The sequence below is a fragment of the Gavialis gangeticus genome, unplaced genomic scaffold (assembly GCF_001723915.1).
Source record: "Gavialis gangeticus isolate Ggan-Ray unplaced genomic scaffold, GavGan_comp1, whole genome shotgun sequence".
Lineage (NCBI taxonomy): Eukaryota > Metazoa > Chordata > Crocodylia > Gavialidae > Gavialis > Gavialis gangeticus.
In genome coordinates, this window is record NW_017729016.1 from 17,318,365 (window position 1) to 17,342,679 (window position 24,315).

General features: G+C 44.2%; 1 protein-coding gene across 2 annotated transcripts in view; it reads left to right on the forward strand.

The window, feature by feature from the left end:
* EIF3B (eukaryotic translation initiation factor 3 subunit B) overlaps nucleotides 1-24,315 on the forward strand; it is a 29,161-nt gene that overhangs the window by 397 nt on the left and 4,449 nt on the right. The window contains exons 2-15 of one of the 2 annotated variants that reach the window (XM_019512960.1): nucleotides 8-338; nucleotides 9,250-9,442; nucleotides 10,447-10,566; nucleotides 10,672-10,729; nucleotides 11,346-11,474; nucleotides 13,679-13,836; nucleotides 14,590-14,721; nucleotides 14,813-14,879; nucleotides 15,653-15,699; nucleotides 17,671-17,881; nucleotides 19,723-19,795; nucleotides 20,531-20,653; nucleotides 21,526-21,604; nucleotides 23,483-23,621. In XM_019512960.1, the coding sequence (XP_019368505.1) occupies nucleotides 8-338; nucleotides 9,250-9,442; nucleotides 10,447-10,566; nucleotides 10,672-10,729; nucleotides 11,346-11,474; nucleotides 13,679-13,836; nucleotides 14,590-14,721; nucleotides 14,813-14,879; nucleotides 15,653-15,699; nucleotides 17,671-17,881; nucleotides 19,723-19,795; nucleotides 20,531-20,653; nucleotides 21,526-21,604; nucleotides 23,483-23,621 (1,860 nt within the window). Of the gene's footprint in view, nucleotides 1-4; nucleotides 339-9,249; nucleotides 9,443-10,446; nucleotides 10,567-10,671; nucleotides 10,730-11,345; nucleotides 11,475-13,678; nucleotides 13,837-14,589; nucleotides 14,722-14,812; nucleotides 14,880-15,652; nucleotides 15,700-17,670; nucleotides 17,882-19,722; nucleotides 19,796-20,530; nucleotides 20,654-21,525; nucleotides 21,605-23,482; nucleotides 23,622-24,315 lie in introns of both variants that reach the window. The other variant, XM_019512961.1, reaches the window with a different exon arrangement.

Below are 24,315 nucleotides of genomic sequence, written 5' to 3' on the forward strand. Positions count from 1 at the left end.
GGCCGAGGCCGAGGCCGAGGCGCCGCCCGGGTCCCCGGAGCAGCCGTCCCCCGCCGACGGGCCGCCCGGCAGCCTCAGCCCTGAGGAGGAGGAGGAGCAGCCGCCGCCGCCCGCGCCCGCCGAGGAGAAGGCCGCAACCAAGGAAACGTCCGAGGTAGAAGCCGAGGAGGAGGCCGAGACGGAGGAGCCGGAGCCCACCACTGAGGCCCAGTCCGAGCCTCCCCTGGAGCAGCAGAAGGAGAAGGAGGAGGAGGAAGAGCAGGAGGATGATGATAATGAGGAGGATGACATCTCCTTCAGCGACCCCGAGGACTTCGTGGATGACATCAGCGAGGAAGGTGGGAGGCCTTTTAATGAGTACCCCTGTACTCAGCTTTCCAGGGGGGTTTATCTTTGCAGACTAATATGTGCCACATGTTGGAAGAAGGGCTGCAGTCATGATCCGACAGGTGTCCAATCCGGTGTGGTTCAGTGGGTGATACGGCGGCTGCCACCTTTTACCCCATGGGCAAAACTGAGGCAACTCGAGGACATGCCTGGGCTAGAGGGGATGCTGGCTAAAAAAAGGGGGGGACGAATGCCAGGTTATTCCTGGGGAATTCAAAGCGCTATGCGGTATGCAGCGTACCAAATTTTTTGCTGTGGTTTTGCGAGGAGGAAGGGGTGACAGAGTTGGGGTACCCTTGTACCCCCAGGGGTGTACGTACCATAGGTTGAGAAACTATCCCCTAGGAGATGTTTGATGAGGCCTCCATTCAAATAAGCGTTCGGTGTCGAATTGAATTTATGCAGTGGTCCGGTGGGGTTTTGAAATGTGACAAGAACGTGCGTTTGCCTTTCTGATGTGAAGTCGTTCATATCCTGGCATCGTGTGATGAATTCTCCTGGAATAGGGTCAGGGTTGGAAACCCTCACTCCAGCCTGGGTTGGTCTTGTCAGTGCCCTGCGTGTGTCTCCCTCTAAACTTATCCTGGAAGTAAGATACAAGAGGTAAGTCTCTGCCCCTTGTAAGTATCTGCCTGTAAATGCATCTTGGAAGTAAGATACAAGAGGTAAATATCTGCCTCTCATAAGCATCTCCCTTTAAATGCATCTTGGAAGTAAGATGCGAGAGATAAGTATCTCCCCATTTTCCGCTCCAGGACTGCAGTGGGGAGGGTTTGATTGCGTCCTCTGCCAGGCCTGTGGTTCACTGGAGTTAGAAACAGTTCTAACCCAGGGACCATGTAAGGCGCATTGGGCAAACATCAGTGATGCTTGTTCGGAGCTTGCCGCATTGTTGTCAGCAATCCCTCGATTTGGGACATTGTCCAGCTCTCAGTGAGTCTTCAGGTGACTTAGTTTCATAGTTAGTAGGGTTGGAAGGGACCTGAGCAGAACATCAAGTCTGACCCCCTGCCATGGCAGGAAAGAGTACTGGGGTCAAACGACCCCAGCAAGGCGTTCATCTAGCCTCCTCTTAAAGACCCCCAAGGTAGGAGCCAGCACCACTTCTCTTGGAAGTTGGTTCCAGATCCTAGCCACCCTGACAGTGAAGTAGTGCCTCCTGCTATCTAGCCTAAATCTACCCTCTGCCAGCTTGTGACTGTTATTCCTAGTCACTCCTCGTGGAGCTCAGGGGAACAGGGACTCCCCCAATGCCTGCCGGTCCCCTCGGACTAGTTTGTAACAGGCCACTAGATCCCCCCCCAGCCTTCTCTTATGGAGGCTGAGTAGGTTCAGGTCCCACAGCCTCCTCGTAGGGCCTGCCCTGCTGCCCCTTGATCATGCGAGTGGCCTCCTCTGGACCCTCTCCATGTTGTCCACATCGCTTCTGAAATGCGGCGCCCAGAACTGGACTCAGTATTCCAACTGCGGCCCGACCAGTGCCGCATAGAGGGGGAGGATCACCTCTTTGGACCTGCTTGAGATGCATCTGTGGATGCATGACAAGGTGTGATTGGCCTTCCTGAATGCATCCCCACACTGCCGGCCCCTGTTCATCTTGGCATCCATGATGACTCCAAGATCCTTTTCTGCCTCTGAACTGACAAGAAGGGAGTTCCCTAACTTGTAGGTATGGTGCTGGTTCTTCTTCCCCAGGTGCAGCACCTTGCACTTGTCAGTGTTGAATCCCATCCTGTTCTCATCCGCCCACCCCTGTAACCTGTCTAGGTCCAATTGTAGCCTCTTCCTCCCTTCTAGCGTGCCCACATCCCCCCACATCTTAGTGTCATCAGCAAATTTGAACAGGTTGTTTTTTACCCCCTTGTCCTAGTCACTGATGAAGATGTTGAACAGTATGGGCCTGAGGACTGAACCCTGGGGGACCCCACTGCCCACATCCCTCCAGGTCGAAAATGACCCGTCCACCACCACTCTCTGGGTGCGGCCCTCCAGCCAGTTGGCGACCCATTTGACTGTGTAGGTGTCAACACCACAGTCCCCCAGTTTTTTTTAATGAGAACAGGATGAGAGACGGTGTCGAAGGACTTCTGAAAGTCCAGGAAGACTTGAGGGTGTAGGTTGGTCTAAGGACACAAGCAGACAAGGTTCTTTGGGTCAGTCTGATTTTTCTTTTATTAGACCAACTCAGATAGTTGGGAAAATTCTTCTTTGCAAGCTTTTGGGGATAAATACCCTTTTTCAGGCTGAGGATGTCTTTGTAGTTGGTGTGGATGGAAGAGCACAGGTGACCTAAGACCCTGGAGTTATAAAGCACTATGAGAAATGGTGTGAGGCTGGGAAGGGTCCAGGTGTTGTTGAGAAGATCTGCCCAAAGTTCACCTCTTAAGGAAATATCAGAGACGCCTCTATTTAGTACTGGTGGTTCCACATCAAGGTTATGTGGAGAGTGGCTGTGTGTATCTATCCCCCTGTGTGTAGCTGAGAGGAGTACAGTTTCTGGGGGTGTGTTCCCCTCTCCCTACAAGTTGAATACCTCGCTGTTTTTTTTCCTCTTCTTTTTCATACAGGGGTCTTGATGACCCAGGTGAGACTGCACAGAGTCACGGATGCTGTAAGCAGCTGTGCACTGAACCAGTATTTACTGTTCTGACACCGGTGTTGCTTTCTTTGTGTTAACTTATGCAGATACTTACCTTATGCAGATACTTATCAGTTAACTTATGTGTTATCTGTTAAACCAGCTTTGTGCAACTGAACAGAACCATTGTGCAAAACTGCTTGGAGAGTATGTGGTCAGAAGCTTTCTATTTAAATAGGAGTTTGGGAGAGACCTATTTGTCTGTAGGCTGAGTTTGGGTTTTTGATAAGTTTTTAACCTCTATTGCAGACCCAGTCAGGTTTGTCTTTTCCCTCATTGTTGCCAATGGTTATACTTGGCCATCTGCTTCCTGAAAACTACTTTCCCTTGAAAGAAAAGTAGTTCCTCCCAACTTCCCAACTCAATTGTAGTTGAGTTGACTATTTTTGAAGGAGAAATTGAGTGATATTTCCATCCCAATTCACTGAATTAAGGCTAATACCATATTTGTGATAAATCATGGCTTTTTCAACATCTTCAGTGCCTGTTCCTATGTTATGTCAAAATGACTTGAGGATCACTCCACTTTGTTTCATTCCTCTTTTACTGCTGATTGTGACCTGAATCATCAATGAATTCCTCTTACTTGACTTTCATCCAGCAAGAAGTGGGTTAAAGTAGACCGGATCATCTGCTGTTTCAAGTTTGGGTTGAGAAGGAGGGTGGTCACAGTGAACCGGTTAGACCAAAGGAAACTTGTTGTTGATACTCCCCAATGGAGTATCCACTAACTGAGGATAGCTGGATCGCAGTGTCTTGGACCACACCCATCCCTCTTGTTTCTGGAGGGTGGTATAGGAGCTGGTTACACCAGCTTCTTATTTTTTTCGGTACTTGCTTTCTTAGGCTTGTACAGGATATAAAACCTCCTAATTCAGTCCTGATTGACACAGCAGGCAGATACAGAAAGCAGACCTACAGAAAACCTATCTACATAATGAATTACTTAGTCTTTCCAGGTATCTCAGAAACTTTTTCTGGGAACTTTAGTTTTGAGAAGGGTTAGGAGAAATAAATGACTTCACAGATGGAAATTGTTCCACCTAACTCTAAACTGACTTGCATCTCTTCTTTGGTATCTTACCTTCTTGCTGCACTTTTGGAAATGCTTCCATTTGGCTCTTAATTTTTTCTGTAGAAAAATATGAACTCTTCCAAAGAGTAGCTTAGAAAGCTCTGAATGTGCATCTTGAGAGTGTTGTGTATGTTGGGGAACATAATTTGTTTGGCAGCTGTCTTTTTTGGCATCAGTTTTTCCCTTGGGCAATAGCAAAGAGGTTTTAATACCTAGTCTTAAACAGGTGAATCCCTACCCAGTATAATTGCAGAAAAAGTGATTTGAAGTTGAGTGGAGGATGGTCTCGGTTGCCATCACTAGTAACTTATCAACAATGGCTTGTTGTCTTGGCAGGAGGTGCAGCGTATGGGATATGCTGACTGCCCTGGTTATCAATAAGATCTTTTTAGTGTGAAAATTCTCATAAAATTAAATTAATCAAATTGGTGGTGATCAGGCCAGTGTACAGGGAAAAGTTAGCATGCTTCTGTTTGCTGTTGGCTGTAAGCAGGACAACCCCTAACTTATTGGGGGATGACCAAGAGAAATTTTAAAGATTTTTGAGACTTTCTGTGTACTCATTTCACAAGTCTCTGGCCAGTTCCTACTGCTGCTTTTTTTCAGACCATTTGTCCTTTCTTCTGAACCCATGCATTGAAAAATTTTAACTCTCACTACTATACACCATCCTCATTCACTTTTTTACGCCACTCTTTCTGTTCTATTCGAAACATTTTTGTTGAAATTCTCAAAGCCAAGCTTACCATCACCTCCTTGCACTATCCGCATCTCTGCTCTTCTGTCTCATTTCTTGCTGTACTTTTCCCATCTTTGACTTTTGTGCTTTTGGTCAGTCTCCTATGGCTGGAAACAGTCTCTTCTTTGGTGTCTCTTCGCTGTACTTTCTGTCTGCAATGTTTTCAAACTTGTTATTTGCCAGTCTTTGCATTGTGAGCCCCATAAGCCAATGAATACCATTGTTCAATGCTGTGTAAACATACCATTTTAGCTCAGCTCAACTTCTTATGTTTGTTTAATAAGGAATAGCTGTTTCATCAGTGAATTGGAAGTTACCGCTCATATATTGCACCTGCACTCTGAGTTGTCCTGGACAGTTGGTTTTAAGAATTGTATGTTGCTTTTGGTTTTGACTGTTTTTCTTTTCCTTGTTCTAAATTACAAAAAGGCATGAGGAACACTGCTATAATTTGCACACCTGACACATGTACATGAAATTCAATAGAAGGGAATTTCTCTCCACCCTTTGTCACTGGTTCAAGTTGTTACTTTTAACCTTTTTAACTTCTAACATGAATGCATGTACATGTGTTTAAAGGGCCTGACAGGAATTCATAAGGGCTTTTCCTAAACTTAGGGGTATTGTCTGGTCTTTTCTTGTGTCACTAGAAGATCTCTGTGGGTGTGAAGGTTGTTTCTGGGCTCTAATACTTATTGATGGGACAAAGATGTCTTCATTTTTTTTAATAAAGACTTTCTTCATCCAGAGTTGGCAGTACTCACTACTTCTAGTAAACAGTACTTACAGTTTACGAATAGATCCCTTCTCTGTTTTGTACTGCTATCTTGACTCAAGGCAAATTTCCCCACATAAGTGAGGAAATCAAGAATATAATTCTTGACTCCTGTAATGCCACCTTTTCACTAGTTTTAAAATCATTGTTCTCTTCCAGCTAAGACCAGACCGGATACCTTGACCCAGAAATAAAAGACTTTGGGTCAAGCAAGATGTTAATTTGTTCCACTTCTTTTGTTAATCATACAGGTTTTTTTTCATTTACCCTTTATAGCCAACCTTGCTAATGATACTGTGTTGCTCAAAAAATGTATGCTAAAACAGGACAGTGTGTCCTGTGTAGTCTTTATAATGTTTGCTTCTGTTGCTTCACACAGTTCTGGCTTATAAATAAAAGTGCACAATGTATAGAAGGCTTACTATATAATTGTCTATCCATTCATGCTAAAATAACAGATAGCCTAGCTTCCTGATTGATAAATGCTTACTTTTTTAACTTCAGCCAATGCCACATACCTCCACAGCAATCTCCCTTTTGTTTTTCAGCTTTACCCAGAGGCAGAAACTGTTCTAATATTATGAGCACACCAGTTGCCAACCTTTTAACTAAAGGTGTATGTACCTCTGGCATCTCGGTGTAAGGGGATGCGCTAGAATTAGATCAGCCATTGCAGTCCTTTAACTGAATAATCCTGTGATTCTGTAGTTGGGAGGTGCCATTTTGGTTAATGGATTTCAGTGCATCTCAGCTCTGTCTGTGGGATTTAACCTGCAGTAACTCCCCATTCCTCAGTCTACATGGCTTTTGTTAGACATTGCTTGACTTGGATATACCCAGGAACCTTTGTGCATCAGAGTATAAAATCTAACAAGTATGTTAGAGTGATGTTACAGTTGCTCTGGGAACTGTAGTGTACTGTATCTTGGGTACGTTGAATATGTATCATTTATGCTTTTAATATAACTGTGCGTGCACAAATGGGTGGTTATAATTTAACTTGAGAGATGCCTTTTAACTACAGCTTGTTAAATAACAGCAGTTCCATTTGCAGAGTTAAGTCCTGGCCTCAGTAGGAATTATACATCCGACTGTTCTGGGTCCCAGGCAGGTACAGTCTCAATCACAGCATCATGGTTTAAAGCAGCATTTCTCAACCTGTGGATTGTGACCCAAAAGCGGATGTCAAGAAGATATGAAAGGGTTGCAAACAAACTTTAAAAATGGGTTTTCCTTTAAAGGAAAAAAACATGGGAAACTGGGTTTTTCCTTGCAAGCTGTCAGAGTTTCAGCCTGTAAGGGGCTGCTTGGGTGTTCCCCTGGCCCACACCTCCATCCCTGTCCCACATACCCCCTGCCTGGGGGTGGGAGGTAGTGGGTCAGGAGCGAGGGGCACTGGCAGGGCCAGAGGACTGTTTTCTACTTACACTATTTACTGCAGGGGTGGGCAGTTATTTCAGGCGGAGGGCCGCTTACTGAGTTTTGGCAAGCCATGGAGGGCCGCATGACAGGCAGCCAGGGGCAGACAAATATTTATTTTTTAAATTTTTTAGGGACCCTGTGGGCCAGATAGAATGACCTGGTGGGCCGCATCTGGCCTGTGGGCTGTATTTTGCCCATCCCTGATTTACTGGGTTGGGACTGGCCATCAGTGTTTACAGATGGGTCCTGGTACAAAAGAGGTTAAGAACCACTGGTTTAAAAATTTATATTGCTTTTAATATCCTTGTTCAGTTAGAGAAACTTGTAGCTCAGGGGGGCATCTTACCAGATAGAATCCTCTGAGTAATTTAAAGAGTAGTGTATTGGGGGTGATTAGGAAGATGAATAGAATAAAGATAATATGTCAGGTTGTCAAGAGAGGTTGCAGATGAACAAAAACTGTATGTATATTTTTACTTACACCATGTTTAAAAATGGTTTAGCAAACTTTCCTCTGTCAGGTTTTGAATGAGTGTAAGTTCCCAACCATAATCGTAGTGATGCTGCAACAGCTCTGAATCCTATGATGATGACTTGACATGGGAAAGAGGTAGGCATGTTGAAGAAGAAATTTAGGTTGGAGATTAGGAAGAGTCTTCTGACTATGAGGGGAGTCAAACTTGGGAACAGGCTACCTAGAGAAACTGTGGAATCTGCACCCCTGGAAACTTTCAAGAGCAGGTTGGACAGACTCTTGGCTGGGTTGGTTTGATTCACAGATTTCGTAGACATTAGGGCTGGAAGGGACCTCAGAAGATCATGACTTCCTGCCCCTGGGACAGGGGGCTGGACTTGAACTGGGGTCACAGGATCCCAGCAAGATAAACGTCCCAGTTACTCTTAAAGGAGTCCAGAGTAAGTGCTTGCGCCACCTCTGGTGGCAGTCTAGTCCAGGCCTTGGGGGCTTAGACAGTAAAGAAGTTCTTCCTTATGTCCAGCCTGAAACAGTCTCGGAGGAGTTTGTGACCATTTGATCTTGTCCTCCCTTGGGGCGCTCTGGTGAACAGGTGTTCCCCCAGATCCTGATGTACACCCCTTATATACTTATAAGCTGCCACCAGGTCCCTCCTGAGCCTGTGCTTTTTCCAGGCTGAAGAGCCCCATAGCTCTCAGCCTCTCATCTTAAGGCCTGTTTTCCTGCCCTCTGATCATGTGTGTGGCTCTCCTCTGGACTCTCTCAAGCTTCTCCACATCCTTTTTAAATTCTGGAGCCCAGAATTGGATGCAGTACTCCAGCTGTGGCCTCATCAAGACCGAGTACAGTGGGAGGATGACATCTTGGGATTTGCTAGAGAAGCATCTATGGATGCAAGCCAAAGTTTTGCTCACTTTGCTAGCTGCAACATCACATTGATGGCTTATGTTCATCTTGGGGGTCATGATCGACCATAAGTCCCTTTTGGCCGTCTTGCTAGCAAGCGTAGCACTGCTGAGCCTATAAGCATGCTGCGGGTTTTTCTTTCCAAGGTGGAGTACCTTGCATTTTTTCAGTGTCAAACGCCATCAGGTTTTCATCTGCCCACTTTCTGAGCCTGTTGGCCTGGATTGCCATCCTGTCCTCGGATGTGGACGCTGTACCCCAAAGTTTGGTCAGGGATGATTCTGCCATAAACAGGGAGTTGGACTAGGTGGCCTTTTGAAGTCCCTTCCGGCCCTGCTGTCCTACGATCATATGTCCGCAGGTTGTACATTGGGTCTGGTGATATTACTGCAATAAGAGACGAAGAACATGGCTAACTCTTGTAGAGATGTAGTTCATGAGAAGTTTGCAGGATTTCTAGGACTAGTTTCAGTACAGTGTTTTGTTTTAGCAACATTGTCAAAATAATGCAAACTGTTCCTACTTTGTCCAGCAAAAGACTGATATTTAGGAATTATGCCTTTCAGCACATATAAATGGCTGTACTGTATTGATCCATGACCAAAATAATGTGACCAATTTTATTCATTTATTTTTTTTAGTTAATTCAATCTTTCTTTGATTGTTGTACGCACTTTCTGGTTTTCTTCTTCTAGTTAGGCTCTTGGTTACTACCAAACTGCTTGAAGTACAAGAAGGATGATTGCAGCCAGCTATGAAATTTTGATTTTCTTTCTCTTCTCCATTCTAGACAGTAGTGTCTGAGCAGTTTTTCTGCTTTCTTTCTCTGCAGAATTACTTGGTGATGTGCTAAAAGACCGGCCACAGGAAGCAGATGGAATTGATTCAGTAATAGTAGTGGATAACGTTCCCCAGGTTGGACCAGACAGACTTGAGAAGTTGAAGAATGTCATCCACAAAATCTTTTCCAAGTTTGGAAAAATTATCAATGAATTCTATCCAGAAGCAGATGGGAAGACAAAAGGGTGAGTAATAAGACTTTCTGCTGAAAATGGAACCAAAAAGTTGCTCAGAATTTAGGTTTTGATTGCCGATAGATATTTGTGGTCTGAATGTTTGATGGTATAGCAGAGGATGGTATCTGTAGAGCCGTGTTGTTGCTTTTATGCTGTGTTAGTGATGTATGCATGCTCTGAGGAGCACTAAAAGCTTAACTGGCTTCCTGCAGTACTGTCCACAGGGTAATAATTGTAGATGAGTTGAACAAATGGAAAGTGAACACTTCATAGGGCTTGGAGAAAGGGAAGTAGGTCTTATTGATTGCTATATAGTAGAATGATAGAGAAGTAAAAATAAGACATTCCTAGTTAACAAGTGTGTGTGTGTGTGTGTGTGTGTGTGTGTGTGTGTGTGTCTTATGATGGTGAGAGGCTGGCATAGCTTTTTCAGGTTGGGAGGAAGACTTAATAAGACCAATTGGAGAAAGTAAAATAACTCATCAAACTTTAATATCAATTTCATGGGTTTGTAATAATGATATCACAATCAGACTTTCTCTCGGTCAAGGAACACTTTCCAGAACAGTCTTGTACCTTTTAAAAAAAAATCATGTACTACAAATTCTAGCTCTACTAGGCTTCAGATTTAACTTGAATTGGAGGGGACAGGGTTGTTGGATATAATTTTGGTTTAAGAAGAGAGCAGTAGGTTTGTCTTGAGGACCCCAAGTCTATTACATTTTTTCTTTCTTTCTTTCTTTCTTTTTTTTTTTTTAGTAGGATCTTTGGCTCACCAACTTTCTATGCATGGCATGCTGTTCAGATAGAAGAGCTGCTTATCTGTCCATTTTGAGTGTAGCTTGTAGTGCAGCTCTAGTGTGTGGATGTGTCTTCACAATCTCTTCTGTTTACAGCAAAACCGTTTCTTCCAAGTCTTGAACTTGGGGCCAGAAAAATGCACTGAGCTATCAGTTCACGTACCTAGTATGTGGCTACTTAGATGACCATTCTTACACTGATTTTTATTGCAGGTATATATTCTTGGAGTACATGTCCCCAGCTCACGCTGTTGATGCTGTAAAAAATGCAGATGGGTACAAGTTGGACAAACAGCATACTTTCAGAGTCAATCTTTTCACGGACTTTGAAAAGTGAGTTGAGACATCAGCCTATGTTTATTCCTACAGAAACTATTGTTGTCTGCTTCTGATAAGAGGTATCTGCAATATGTCTAACTGATCAAATCACTTTTCTAGGTACATGACAATCAGTGATGAATGGGAAATCCCCGAGAAACAGCCATTTAAAGACTTGGTAAGTTTTGGAAGGATTGATGTCTCAGTTTTTGTTTGATGCAGTCATGTGGGCTGTTTGAAAACATTTGGTTTATTGCTTAAATACAAAACAAAACTACACTAGTGACACTAACAGCTATGGCTGCTTAAGAGTTAGTGTTCTCTCTTACACATCATGAAAAGTGGCAGCTTATCCAAAACATGCAGCGGGTCCTTGGCAAAGAGAAAAAGGGGAATCGTGTTTCAGTTTGTATATGACTTCTTAAGAGTTCTTAAAATCAGTTTGATATTGTAACGTTTTGTGGAAAGACTTCTCCATCTCTGTTCACTTTTTAAATATACCCAGCTGAGGGCTGTATCTTTAATTCTTTACACAGAATTTTCTTGAGACATTGTCTTGGATAAAGTATAGAATAACTTCTGCATATTGAAGGTCGAGTTGTTTGATGAGAGGAAAACAGACCAGTGAACTAGGTTTCTTCCAGTTGTATCTGTTTTAGCTTGTTGCTTTTAGAGTTTTTATACAGTAGAGAAGTGATCAAAGTTTTTCATGCTTTCACCCAGGAGCATGAACATGTTAGTTTTCTGAATTTGCCCCTCCAGTTTCTGATTGTTCATTTTCTTTCCTCTTATAGGGAAATCTACGCTACTGGTTGGAAGACCCAGATTGTAGGGATCAGTACAGTGTGATCTTTGAGTCAGGAGACCGCACCACCATCTTCTGGAATGATGCAAAGGAACCTGTCCAAATTGAAGAAAGAGCAGTGAGTACCCCTGAAAATAGTTGTCTGTTGTAAGTGCAGTATGGTTGAGACGCTGAAAAATGGGAAAGAAAAGTGCAGCTGGAGTGGGATGAAGATGTTTGGTTACAGAAAAGAACGATTACTACTCTTCTATTTAATTAAAACAGGTATATTTCCTACTGTTCAAGGTACAGAAGGGTAAAAAGGAAAAATGAAGGAAGCAGTTTCATTACTCGGTAGCAATACAATTGGCTGCTAAGGAACGAAAATTGTTGAAGAAAACTTGTTCTGCTACTTGATGGTGACCTTCAGTTAGCCTCTATTTGTATATTGGGGGTAATACCCAGCCAGATATGTTTAGATCCAAAGCCTAGGAGTGAAAATTCAGAGTTGGAGAAATACTTTAACAGTAGGTGTGTCTACACATGCACTTGATCTGGGTTTGGTTTACTCAGGAGTAAGCTTCTGTGGATTAAGTGCTCCCCAGGAAACATCTACACATGCAGGGACTAGGCAGCAGATTTGCTGCTCTTGGCACCAAACTTCTTGCAGTGGGCCCCTACTGCCACCAGGGGGAGCTCCAGACTTCCCCTGGGTGCTAGACCAGGGACTGGCAGGGAGCACTGGGCCAGGGGATGGCTATCTCTTGGTTGGGGTGGGGGGGAGGGGGCCTGCCTGCTAGTGTGGTGGGGACAATGTCCCCCTGCCCTGGCAGTATGGAGCTCCTGGCCCTGGCTCCCCAGTCAGGGCAGGGGACTTGGAAAGTGCTGCAGGGGAGGAGCTAGCTGCCCCACTGGTGGATCGGGGCAGGGGGCTGGGTTCTACCCCACCCCTCCAGCTCTTTCCAAGCCCCTGTGCCTCAATTACTTTGCATTTGCAGGTAGCAAATTTACTCATGATTAGGAGGTTTACCGTGTAGACACACATGCTTGTTTCTCAGTAAACTATGCTGCTGCACAGTTAAGCATCTTATGTAAATGCTTGATGAGTAGAATTTACTGCTGTCAAGTGTGTACTGCTCCGCAGCGTTGTAGAGCTACCTTCCCTGTTACTAGATCGGGGCAGGCAATTATTTTGGGTGGAGGGCGGCTTACTGAGTTTTGGCAAGCCATCAAGGGCTGCATGATAGGCAGCCAGGGGCAGATAAATATTTATTTTCTAAATTTTTTAGGGGCCCTGCGGGCCGGATAGAATGGCCTGGTGGACCGCATCCAGCCTCTGGGCCACATTTTGCCCGCCCCTTACTAGATACTTTTTAGCCAAGGTACATACATGCACAACAGGAGTGGTCAGCCTGCAGCACATGTGACACAGCACAGGCAGCCTCTGTTTGTGGCATACAGCAGATCAGAGGGGAGACAGGCAGCACAGCAGCAGACAGGGCAGGGATCAGAGCAGCAGATTGGGTGGAGATCAAAGTGGCACTGGGGAAGAATACAGAGCTTAATTTGTGGCATGCCTGCCAAAAAGTTTTGGCCCCACTTGCATAGAAGATGCCCTGACTGTGGGTCTGGAGCTGTCTGAAGTTCAAAAGCAACCTTCTTACTAATCCAAGGACAAGTTCTGTAATGTTCTTTATCAGTTGCACTAGGTGCTACCAGAGGCTTCCCACCACTGTCAGCTTCTACTTGCAACTGATTAGTAGGTTTCTGAAACAAATTCCTTGTGTGGTATTTTCCTGAAAGCCTTTAGACTAAGGAAGTAGGAAACATGTTAAGTTGCTTTGGTTTTACCTCTTATCTTTCTCAGATGTTTGTACTGTGGGAGGTGTGGCAGTGTAGGATCAGAGCTGTCCAACTTCTAAGTCCCTGGGGGCCCCTTGACCTGAGGGCTGCACCAGTGGGACTTGCCACAAGGCACAGTGTGCAGATGCCTCTTTCAATTTCCCCTTCCTCCACCATTGCACCATGTTGCCCCCATCTCCGGCACTGCTGTGCCATGTGAGCACAGTTCCCCTTACATGCAGACCTGCTTTCAGCTCCCTGTGCTACCCCACTGTCCTGCCTCCTGAGGGGAAAGCATAAAGTGCTGCCTAGAGGAGGGAAAGGGGAGACTTCAGGAGTGGTGGGGGAGCAGTGGCTGGAGGCTGCACACTAACCTCTTGCAGGCTGTGAGTAGCCTGTGGGCCCACAGTTGGACAGCTCTGCTGTAGACCACAGATATTGAAAGTCTTCCTTGAAATCCAGCAGCCTGAATATAATTCATCTGTATAACTCTTCCTATAGCGGTGGACAGAAACCTATGTCCGCTGGTCCCCCAAGGGTACCTATCTGGCTACATTCCATCAAAGAGGAATTGCTTTATGGGGAGGAGAAAAATTCAAACAGATCCAGAGGTTCAGCCACCAAGGTGTACAGCTCATAGACTTCTCGCCTTGCGAAAGGTATGTCGTGAAAAGATGTCCATCCGTGGGGGCCGGATGATGAGACGATGTATTAGAAAATCAAGTATAAAATGTGTTTATTCTTCTTCTCCTTTTCAAAACCCATGGATTTTCAGTCTTCATTTTTTTGTTACTCTTTGGAGTTGCTACCTTCTGGTGGCTGTCCTTTCTGGGGGAGGTGAGGGGAAGTGAATGTATACAAAACTGTGTGATGCGACAACTCAGAATGATTGGTCTACACTGCAGGATTGGATTTAAGGACACTTTAGCTCCTAAGAAAGCTTGCTAGTTCCATGCATCTTTCTGAAGTCCACAAAGAGGATGGGATGCTGGAATTCAATCAGTGATGTCTGTCTCGGCAAAATGTTCAGCTGATCAGCTGTTACGTTGAAATAAATTCTTCACTCTTGGTAATATAGCAAGTATCTTAGCAATGGCTGGTCATAATAGTTCCACAAAACCTTTGGTCACTGTTCTGCTTCTGTCAGTCTTCTGTTTATAAATGCTTAATGGGAGCGGTTTGGTGCAAGATGAACATAATGGGTTTCCTTGTTGACAACCAAAGTAAAGGAATGACTGCTTTTATCTGCCTTGAAATTATTCGATTGTGAACTTAGCAATACACCTAGAGACAGACTGCTTAAAAGAAATTAACTCTGCTTAGCTGATTCAACTCTGAAGCTGGTAAAAGTGTATATGTTGAAATGTTAGATTTCATGAGAAAAGTAAAGCTAATCACTTTCCTTCTCATAGGTACATGGTATCCTTCAGCCCTCTAATGGACACTCAGGATGACCCTCAGGCTATCATCATTTGGGATATCCTAACTGGTCAGAAGAAGCGAGGATTCCATTGTGAAAGTTCAGCCCATTGGCCCATCTTTAAGTAGGTTGGCTAAAAACAGTAGAGGAGGAAGCCTCTAGTTATTGATGCACTAAGGGAAGCAGTTCTGATGGCATATGTTCCTCTTGTTTAGGTGGAGTCATGATGGCAAATTTTTTGCTCGAATGACATCGGATACCCTCAGCATCTATGAAACACCTGTAAGTGCTTTAGTGCATAAAACCTACTGCTTTGTAATGTCAGCTTGACCCAAGGCACCTTTTTTTTCTACTGTCAGCTGTTTACTGCTAAAATTTGTCATAAAAGGAAAACCTGCCTTTTAGTAAATATCTTTTAAAGGGTGAGAAATCCCCCTTGTCTTGACTTCCTCTCCTCAGCCCCCCAGCACTTTTCTTGTTCAGTTATACCATTCCTAAATTTCACAGAAGACTAAAAAGCAGTGTAAGTTGTGTAAAGAGCTACAACAGGGATATCAAACTCATCTGGCTCCATGGGCTGGATGAAGGACATGGAGTAGTTCACAGGCTGAATCAAGCCCACAGGCTAGTGATGTGCGCTGCATACAGTGCAGGCCTGCAGCTGGCGCACATGCTGCACAGGGGGTGCAGTTTGGGGTGTTCACTATGTGCAGGTTGCAGGGCCACTCAGAGATCCACAGGCAGCACTGTGGCCCAGATCACTGGGGCTCCATGGGCTGGATCTGGCTGGCCTACAGGATTGGAGTTGCTCAGTACCTCTCAACTCTTCAGAGCAGATCCTTACTGAAAGGGCTTAAATTGTGTACATTCTGCTTTATTCTCCCCTTTGTCTTTTCATGTTACCATGCATTTATCATTGGATTATAGTAATTGGGAGAGTAAAAAAAAAAATCTGGCACTTTCAGGTGCTTTAATTGATGAGGGTAGGGGGCAAGGCAATACATACCTGTACACATTTGTAACCTGTAAATTCATTGGGTTTTTTTCTCATGTAGTCTATGGGCCTACTGGACAAGAAAAGTTTGAAAATCACTGGGATAAAGTGAGTATTCCTTTTAGGTCTGCTGTCTTAGGTTGTGTTATTCAGGTGCATGAAATGCTAGTTTCATACACGTAGATGTAGATGGCCACTGAAATGTATAAGGCACTCAATTACTGTGGTGACAAGAAGACATCTCTGACTTTTTAATGTAACCTTATAATGGCCTGCAATATCCATTTTGCTCCACAATTTCATACTGAGCTTGGTGACTTGGATTTGGTTACACTTTGTTTGGCTCGTCTTCCAGAGGCTTGTCTTTCAGTTTAAGATTTAAGAAACAGAGAAAGAGAGAGTCCATATTCCTAGTGGTTAATTTCCTCTGATGTTAAAGATGAGGTCTATCTTTTTCTCTTCAATGCTTAATGTCTGGCATGAGCCTCTCACTGGTTCTTGTATCTTTCCCTAGCAATTTAAAGGGCCTTTATATTACTTATTGTCTTCTCTCCACAAAGGTACTTTCGGTACCTATAATTTTTGGTCTTTTTACTTGTTTTGTGGTAATATGTAATGCTGGGTATAGAGTGTTTTAAATACTGTTGTGTAAAGCATCCCCATTTCTTGGGTCACAAATCACTTGTACAGCTATGAGAAAAATATTTGCACTAAACTTGTTTCTGTAATGATTACAGCAATAGGAATAGTTGTAGGTCCTGTGTCAGTTTGTCACTGAACTGGAATATGTTGTCTTTGTGCATTTATGCTTTGTGATATTGCTAGGAATAATACTGTACAATTCCAGGATATTGGCTTGCTTTTTTTTTCCTCCGTTTTTTTTCCTTGATCTTTGCTGTGGAGGAAACCACCTGTATGGGAATAAGAGAGATTTGTCACTTCTACCCTTTTTCTGTAACTCTGGTCCATTTTACATACAATTGCAAATCTTGTCATAACAACGGAAATCTGTTTTGTGGTCTTGGGACTTGCCTCGAATCTGCTGTATGTTTATGGTATCAAAGCCGAGCCAAAATGTATTTGTTAACTTAAACTCATTTGCATGTCAGTAAAGGATCTCTTTAAGGTATTTGTCTATCTGTAGCAGGGGTAGGCAATGTTTTTTGGCCAGAGTGCTGAAAAAACCACAATGTCTACCTTGGAAGGTGCCAGAGTGCCAACATGCTGGAGCCCGGAGCAGCTGTTTGCAGCCTCCTGGCTGCAGCTGGCCAGCAGAGGCCAGTCTGCTTGCAGCAGGGCTTGCAGCCTCCCAGCTGCCTGCTGGGAGCAGCCTGGGCTCTGTAGCTGGCAGCAGCTGCTTGGAGCCCAGGCTGGCGGTGGTATGCTGAGCAAAATGGCCCATGCTGGGGGTTGCTGACCACTGATCTATAGGCTTAAAGTAGAGGGTGTTATCCAGCACCTGCTGGAACTGAAGTACCTTGGTTTCTGGCATTTTTTTTGCATATTTCCTATTGCTATCTCAGAATAAATAACATGATCTATTTTCTTTCTCTTTCCCGTGTTTCAGAGAGCATTAAAGAAAGAAATCTTCACAATCTTTCTTTAAAGCATTCAGAAAATTTAAATATGCCCAAATGCAAGAGAAGCGTTTCTAACGCAGTATAATGGGCTGCCTTCTTGTAATCCATTTATTTTAACTCATCTCCCAGATCAACCAAAATTCTGTAGTTTGAGATGAGGGAGTACCACCTTTTTTCCTAGATCTAATTGCACTGCTTTTGCTGCATTCCCAAGTGGTAGATATGCAAAAGACCCATGTTTGATCTGCTGAGACAGGAAGCTTAACTGGAGTGTCACCAGACTGGTTCTGGTAAGTTTTGTAGCATTTGATCTGGGTTTTGCACTTCTGTCTGCAGCCTAGTTTTAGTGTCAAGCTACCTATTAACTAGATATAATTTGAAAATGTTTTGGTGACTCAGTGCAGAAAATTGTTTCTCAGCTTGCTTGTAGCATCTTTAAGTGGTGGTCAGGAAACTATACTCTTATAACATTCTTGCTGTTTTCATTTTCATCCTGTAGAGATTTTTCATGGTCTCCAGGAGGTAACATAATTGCATTTTGGGTGCCTGAAGACAAAGACATCCCAGCAAGGGTGACACTGATGCAGCTCCCCTCCAGACAGGAAATTCGTGTGCGGAACCTGTTCAATGTGGTGGACTGCAAACTACATTGGCAAAAGAATGGCGATTACCTGTGTGTGAAGGTAGACAGGACTCCCAAAGGTACACAGGTATGTTATTTGCAGGCATGTTTATAAACTGAACTCTGCCTGTTTCTGAAGCTTTATTAGCATTCAAAGTGGATAGAAAGAAATGTGTACATCATTGCATCATGTCAAAATCAATATATCCATATATTTTCAGTATTGTGAGGTGCCACAGATACTGTGCTACTTGCTTCTTAAGAAACTTAAGAACAGTATTCATCATGGGTTTGCAGTGGGAGTCTGTCAGTTATTTTTGAAGAATATCGAGAACAGAACATCCTCCTGACTTTTGTTATATTCAGGAATCCAGGCTTTCCATTTGCCACAGAAAAATGTATTAAAACCCAGTTTTTTTTCATTTTAAAGAGAAAAACATGGAAAACAATGGGCTTTTCCCTTGCAGGCTGGCAGAGTTCCAGCCTGCAAGGGGCTGGGGGAGCGGGAGGAGGGTGATCAGCAGGGGATGCCGTGTGTATGCCCACGTATGCATGTGGCCACTAGGCAGCTTGGAGAGCAGCTCTCTCAGGTAAGTCTGGCAGGGGACAATGAAATACCCTTTGTGAGGCAGGGATTTGGCTGGGGTTGGGGCTGCTGGCCTGCCCAAGGCAGTGCATGGGGCTTGGGGTCCAGGCAGGGAGTGGGATGGGGCCACAGGCAGGTTGTCAGGGGCTGACATGACTAGCTGGCTCCCTGCTGCTGCACACCCTCCTGGGGAGGGCATGGGAGGTGCATGTCCCCAGACATGAATGCCTAGTGCCTTCCATGACTGGCAGCGAGTGAGTTCCACCTATAGAAGCTGGATGCGGCTTCTGCTGTGGCTGATCTCAAGGGGAGCACATGTCCCTCTTATGCATCACCTGTGCCCCCAGACTTGTGCGTGGGGTGGAGGTGGGCTTGTTTTCCACATCAGCGCCCAAGCCCTGGCTGATGCTCTCAGGTGGTGGTGGCTGCTGTGGCAGAGTAGAATGCAGAGCTCAGCTTCTGCCTTCCCCCATGAGCAGCATGGGTGGGGAAGCTCATTGCTGCTGCCAGGGGCTGTATGGTGCCTTGCCGGGAGCTGTATGGTGCCCTGGTGAGGTGCCTCCTGTCTGCCTGGCAGCAACAGGGGAAGCGGTGCAGAGTTGTGCTCCTTGCTGCTGCTGGGCAGGCAGGTGAGGGCTTCACCGGAACAGCACAGGGCTCCCAGAAGCAGCAACAAGCTTTCCCACCTGGTCCCACTCTGTCCCTTTATGCCCTGTGCATTTGGTCCTGGCCACTGGGCCACAGAAGCCCCCGGGGGAGGGCAGCAGGGCAAGGAGCCTGAGTCCACAATCGCCTCCCCCACGGGCTCTGCTCTGGCCATGCCTCCTGTGGTGGAGGGGCAGCTGGGCTCTGTGATGGGCTTGGACACAGCAGCTGCTGCCTCCTGTAGGTGGCAGCCAGGGCTTGGATGCTGCTGGGGGGTGGGAGGCTGTGGACCTGGGTGTCTAGCCCCCATATCCCTGTTAGCTGGAGGTGTGGGTGTTTCATTTTAATCATGAAAAAATGCAGATTTTGGGGGTGGTTTGTGGGTGGGGTGATGGGCAGGGGGTTTAAAATTGGAGAATTTGCCTGTTTTAAGGAGAGAGAACCAGGATCCCTGGTTATATCTAATTTTATTGCAGCATAGTCTGTTGGAAACATAGATTCTTAAAAGAAAAGATGAATTTTTTTAAAAAGCATGCATCTTTATTGGAATCAGATTTTTTTTTTTCCACAAGTTGCAATGTGTAGAAATGGCAACTTTGGGAACACATCTCAAGGTACTATGCCAGACTGATTGCCTATTAGAATGACTTGTCTTTGGATTCCTTTACTGAAGATTTGACTAAACTTGGCTTTTGCAGGGTGTAGTGACCAACTTTGAAATCTTCCGAATGAGAGAGAAGCAGGTCCCAGTGGATGTGGTAGAAATGAAAGGTAATTCCAACTCTTCAGGTATCCCTGACTTGACAATGAGACGGGGTTCTCATTCTTTTTCACAAATTCCATTGTACTACTTGCACAACACTGGATGCACTGTAAATGCTAGACAGGACACTTTGGGGTAAACACTTGTTTGTGAGAACTAAGGTTCTGCAGGAGTAACTTTTTCCATGGAAAAACTCAAGTTCTTCAGATTGTGTTCTTGAAGGGGATTTTTAAGAAGCTCTCTTTCCAGTCTCCTGCTTCCCTTGATGTAGATGTCAGCTGCTTTGCTGGGAATTTAGATGCTATAATTAGCGAATAAACTGGCAAACTGTAGTACAAAGTGCTGCTGCTAATGGCTCTTGCCATAGGAAGGGCCCCTTGGTATCCAGGGAATCTGGCACATGTTTACTATACTTAGCTTTAACAGTAAAATAATTGATTGTTTGTTACAATACCTAACTGAGAAGATTCTCTAAGGTGGGGAAAAGTTGGGGGTAACACCAGTGGTTGGGAGATGTTCTTTATTCTGTGTTCTTCTGGTTCGCTCGCTAGAAGTAAAGCAACAGTGCAAGTCACAGTAAGTTTCTCATAATTTTATGTTCTTTTGACTCGAGCATCCAGGGTTTCTTCACTCCTGAATACAGAAATCACTTGTAATTTGAAGCTGTATAAAGAATGATAACTTGAAGATTGCACTGCTGTTTTGTAAGGTGTTGGGTTTTGACAACAACTGTTCTCTTACAGAACCTATCATAGCCTTTGCCTGGGAACCAAATGGTAGCAAGTTTGCTGTGTTGCACGGAGAGACTCCTCGAATTTCTGTCTCCTTTTACCATGTCAAAAATAATGGGAAGATAGAGCTCATCAGTAAGTGTAATTGAGTGCACAACTGAGGGTGGAAGAGACTAGAGATAAAGCACTTTTAAATGCAGCTACTGCCAGGTTTGTACTGTAGAGTTCCAGCCAATTGTGTAGCATTGAGTGTTTATACCAGACACTTCTGAACCCTAATGCAAAGCGTAGGAGGAGTGTATCTGGAACATGTTGTAGGCTAGCAATCTTGTGCAGGTGGAACAGCCCAAAGAGGAGTGTCAAACTCATTCTGTAGCAAGAATGCTCCCTTGGTCTGTGGGCTGGAAATAACAGGTTCATTTAGAAGACACTAATCTTGTTTGGCTGTGGCTGGAAAAATTAAATAATGTTTTTAAAAGTAATTACAGACATTTTAAGCAGTGTGGGCAAGTGCATGTTCAAAACTTCCTGTCCTCTGTACACTTCTGTCTTCATGTCTGAATCTTCCCTGTTCTCCCATCTCTTCAGGAATTTCCTTCCTCCTTATTTTGGTTTAGTGTGCCTTTATTTCAATTTAACCTAAGTTATCAAGAAGTCAGCTAAAGATATTTTCAAACCAATGTGTGTTAACACAAGGCAACTGTAGTGGTTTAAATTACATTGGTTTCTAAACTGGTATGATTTTGTAGGCAGATAATGCCTTTAGAACTTCCTGACAGCTAACATATTTTCTCTGTCATCAGTAGGAACAGATTCATATTGGGTTTCATTCTTCTAATAAAAATGCTATTTTAGGGATTTCAGTTGCAGAGCTTAGAAGTGTCTTCTGAGGACTATATAGAATACCCCTCAGCGTGTTTGCTGATAAACTGATGGCAATGGGTTGAGGTTTCTGTAGGGTGGGTTGGTTGGTTGTTTTAGTGATTAAACATTCTGTTCCCTTTCAGAAATGTTTGACAAGCAGCAGGCAAACACGATATTCTGGAGTCCCCAAGGGCAGTTTGTAGTGTTGGCTGGCCTCAGAAGGTGAGTGTTTTGTCATCTTAATCCATGACCTCTGACTGAATTGGTAAAGTGAGTAGAAATGTCTGAATTAAAAGAAGTCTTGTAATAAAATGTCTTTATCGTACTGCTCTATAAAATAATTTCTAATATACAAGTAAAATCCTACCCGTATGTCACCACTTCTGTACCACACTTGATTATATTAGGAGGATTACCTTTGTATAGAAGAATCTGATTTTGACCTCTGGTAATCTTTTTGACTCTTCCAGCTTTTTTGCCTCTCCAAGACTTGCATGAATTTTTAAATGGCTATCAGTATTTTACAAGTGATTTCCCTGCCCCATCCCCTTTGATAGATAAATTCTTGAGAGCATGACGGGGATGCAGCACAGAGCTGGCAGAGGCTACTAGGCAGGGCAGACTGGGCAGCTGCAGAGTGGGTCATTTGACCTCTGAAGAAGACATCTGTCCATGCAGGAAGTGGAAGAGGGCAAGAGTGGCTGATGATGCAGAGGCTGGTACCAAGTAATGGCAGTGGGGGCAGAATTGTGCCATGCCCTGCTCTTTTTGCTGTCTTCCCTTTCCCTGTCCCTGTGTCTACCAGAGGGGGTGAGCACAGCCCCTGCCGCTGCAGCTGCTGCTCCTCCGGAGACTTGAGTACCAGAGCCACCATTCCTTGCAGTCATTCCCACCAGCTCCAGCAGCATGGGAGGAGCAAGGGAATAAGCTGGGCTGAAAATGTGCAGTCTTGTGTCTGCCTGCCCACCCACAGCAGAGCGCAGTTCTTGGAGCACGGTGTTATTGGTGCAAGGACTGCCAGGGAGTAGGGACTGCACTCTTTTAGCCCAGCTAGATCTGCTCCACTCACGCTCACAGAGCTGCTGGGAGAAGTGGGGAATGCTGCCAGGATGCTGGGGCAGGTGCTTAACGCTGGTGTGAGGAGGAGTTGATGCATACTTCCTCTCATATGGGCTAGTTGCTGCCATAGCACCCTGGTTGAGAATTGCTGCAGTAGACAGCAGCAAAGAGCTAGTCTTGCTCTGACTAGCAAGCAGTGGGTCCATTTTTTTTATAGTCTAGCGGAGTACCTTTACTTATATTGGCTATCTGTTGCCATTGCATCAAATGAGGAATGATGCTATTTTAATCTTGTCCCTCTTGGCTAAGTCTTCTAGAATGCTCTTGGGTAGAGTAATTGTAACCCACGTCTTGTGAATTAATGTACTTCAAGAAAACAGCGACTGTTCAATATTAAAGTCTGTCTTTAAATTTTGAAAGATTTAAATGTCCAGGATTGCATTTATTATGACACTTTGAGGTAATGCTCATGTTTTTTAATGAATACCCTGCTGGTGTGTTTGTCCTGCTTGACAGTGGTGGTTCTACTCATTAGTTGGACATTTCTTAAGCATTTTAATTTTAAAAGGTTTGTAGTAATTATGAGTGGTACATGGCTTTGCACCCATTAAAGGAAGAGCTTGGCTTCTCATTTTAGAACTCCATATTTTTATTTTTGATCCTGTCTTGGCTACAGAAAATGTTTCACGTCTGTGCTTAGAAAGCTATGATTGTACCCAAGTGTGTTTTATAACCTGGCTTCACCATGACATGCAAGACAGGAGTTAGGATGAGAAGGTGAGAGTTAAGAAATATAAGCCTAGAGAGATACAAGGGTTAACCCTATTTAACAAGCGGTTTGGTTGACACTTCCCATCATGCTTTCCAATTGCAGAAGTGCAGAGAAATGCTATGATTTATATGGAGGTGGGAGTGCATCTTGGTTATTTGCATGGGGTCAGTTTTGTTGTGAAATGACTTCAGACTCTGAAAACATACTGTTTTTTATGAAGTGGGAAGTGTTTGTGTACCAAGATCATGAACCTTGTGTACCTTTTTCAGCATGAATGGTGCCTTAGCGTTTGTTGATACATCTGATTGCACCATGATGAACATAGCTGAACACTATACAGCCTCAGATGTGGAATGGGATCCTACCGGCCGATACCTTGTTACTTCTGTGTCCTGGTGGAGTCACAAGGTATTGAAGTCTTTTAGTTGCTTTCTTTTGCCCTTTTTCAATATTCATGGCAATCTAATTTTTGTGTTGGCTGTAAAATTAGAAATTTTATACTTGCTTGTATTTGTCAGTGGTTCATTGGTACTGGTGCAGTCTTCTCAAGTACTAATTTTGTGTACTGGCTCATTAACTCCAGCCCTCTTTTTTGAACTGTTCTAGGTAACGTTGCTATTTTGCTTAAACTCTGTCACTAAAAGGGCAATCCCATTCATCTAAATTGCATGTCCACTGGTGAACTTCCTCTTGGTCCAAGCAGATTTCTTCTCCCATGTCCAGCATACCACTTCTGGGCAGTTGCAATAGATCCAGTAGTTGTACTTAGCATTTTCTGTATTAGTAAAGAAGCTTTATTTATTGCGGTTCAGATAAAGTGAATGGTTTGGGTCTAGATTCCTGGGGCTCCATAAGTCACTTTTTGCTTTGTTTATTTCGTGGACACTTCATTCTTTTTTTGTAGTGTGGCTTTTCTCTGAGGAGCATGCCTTCAACTTAAAAGAGAGACTTTGAGTAGAAAGCCTACTCCAGAAGGGGCTTGTTTGAAAAGAGCAGAGAGCCCTTGAATTCCATTAGTGACTATTGCAATGATATGGAAGACACTATGGTTGCTTACAGACATAGAAAAAAACCAAAAAACAGTGCTTTACTTTTAGCTTGG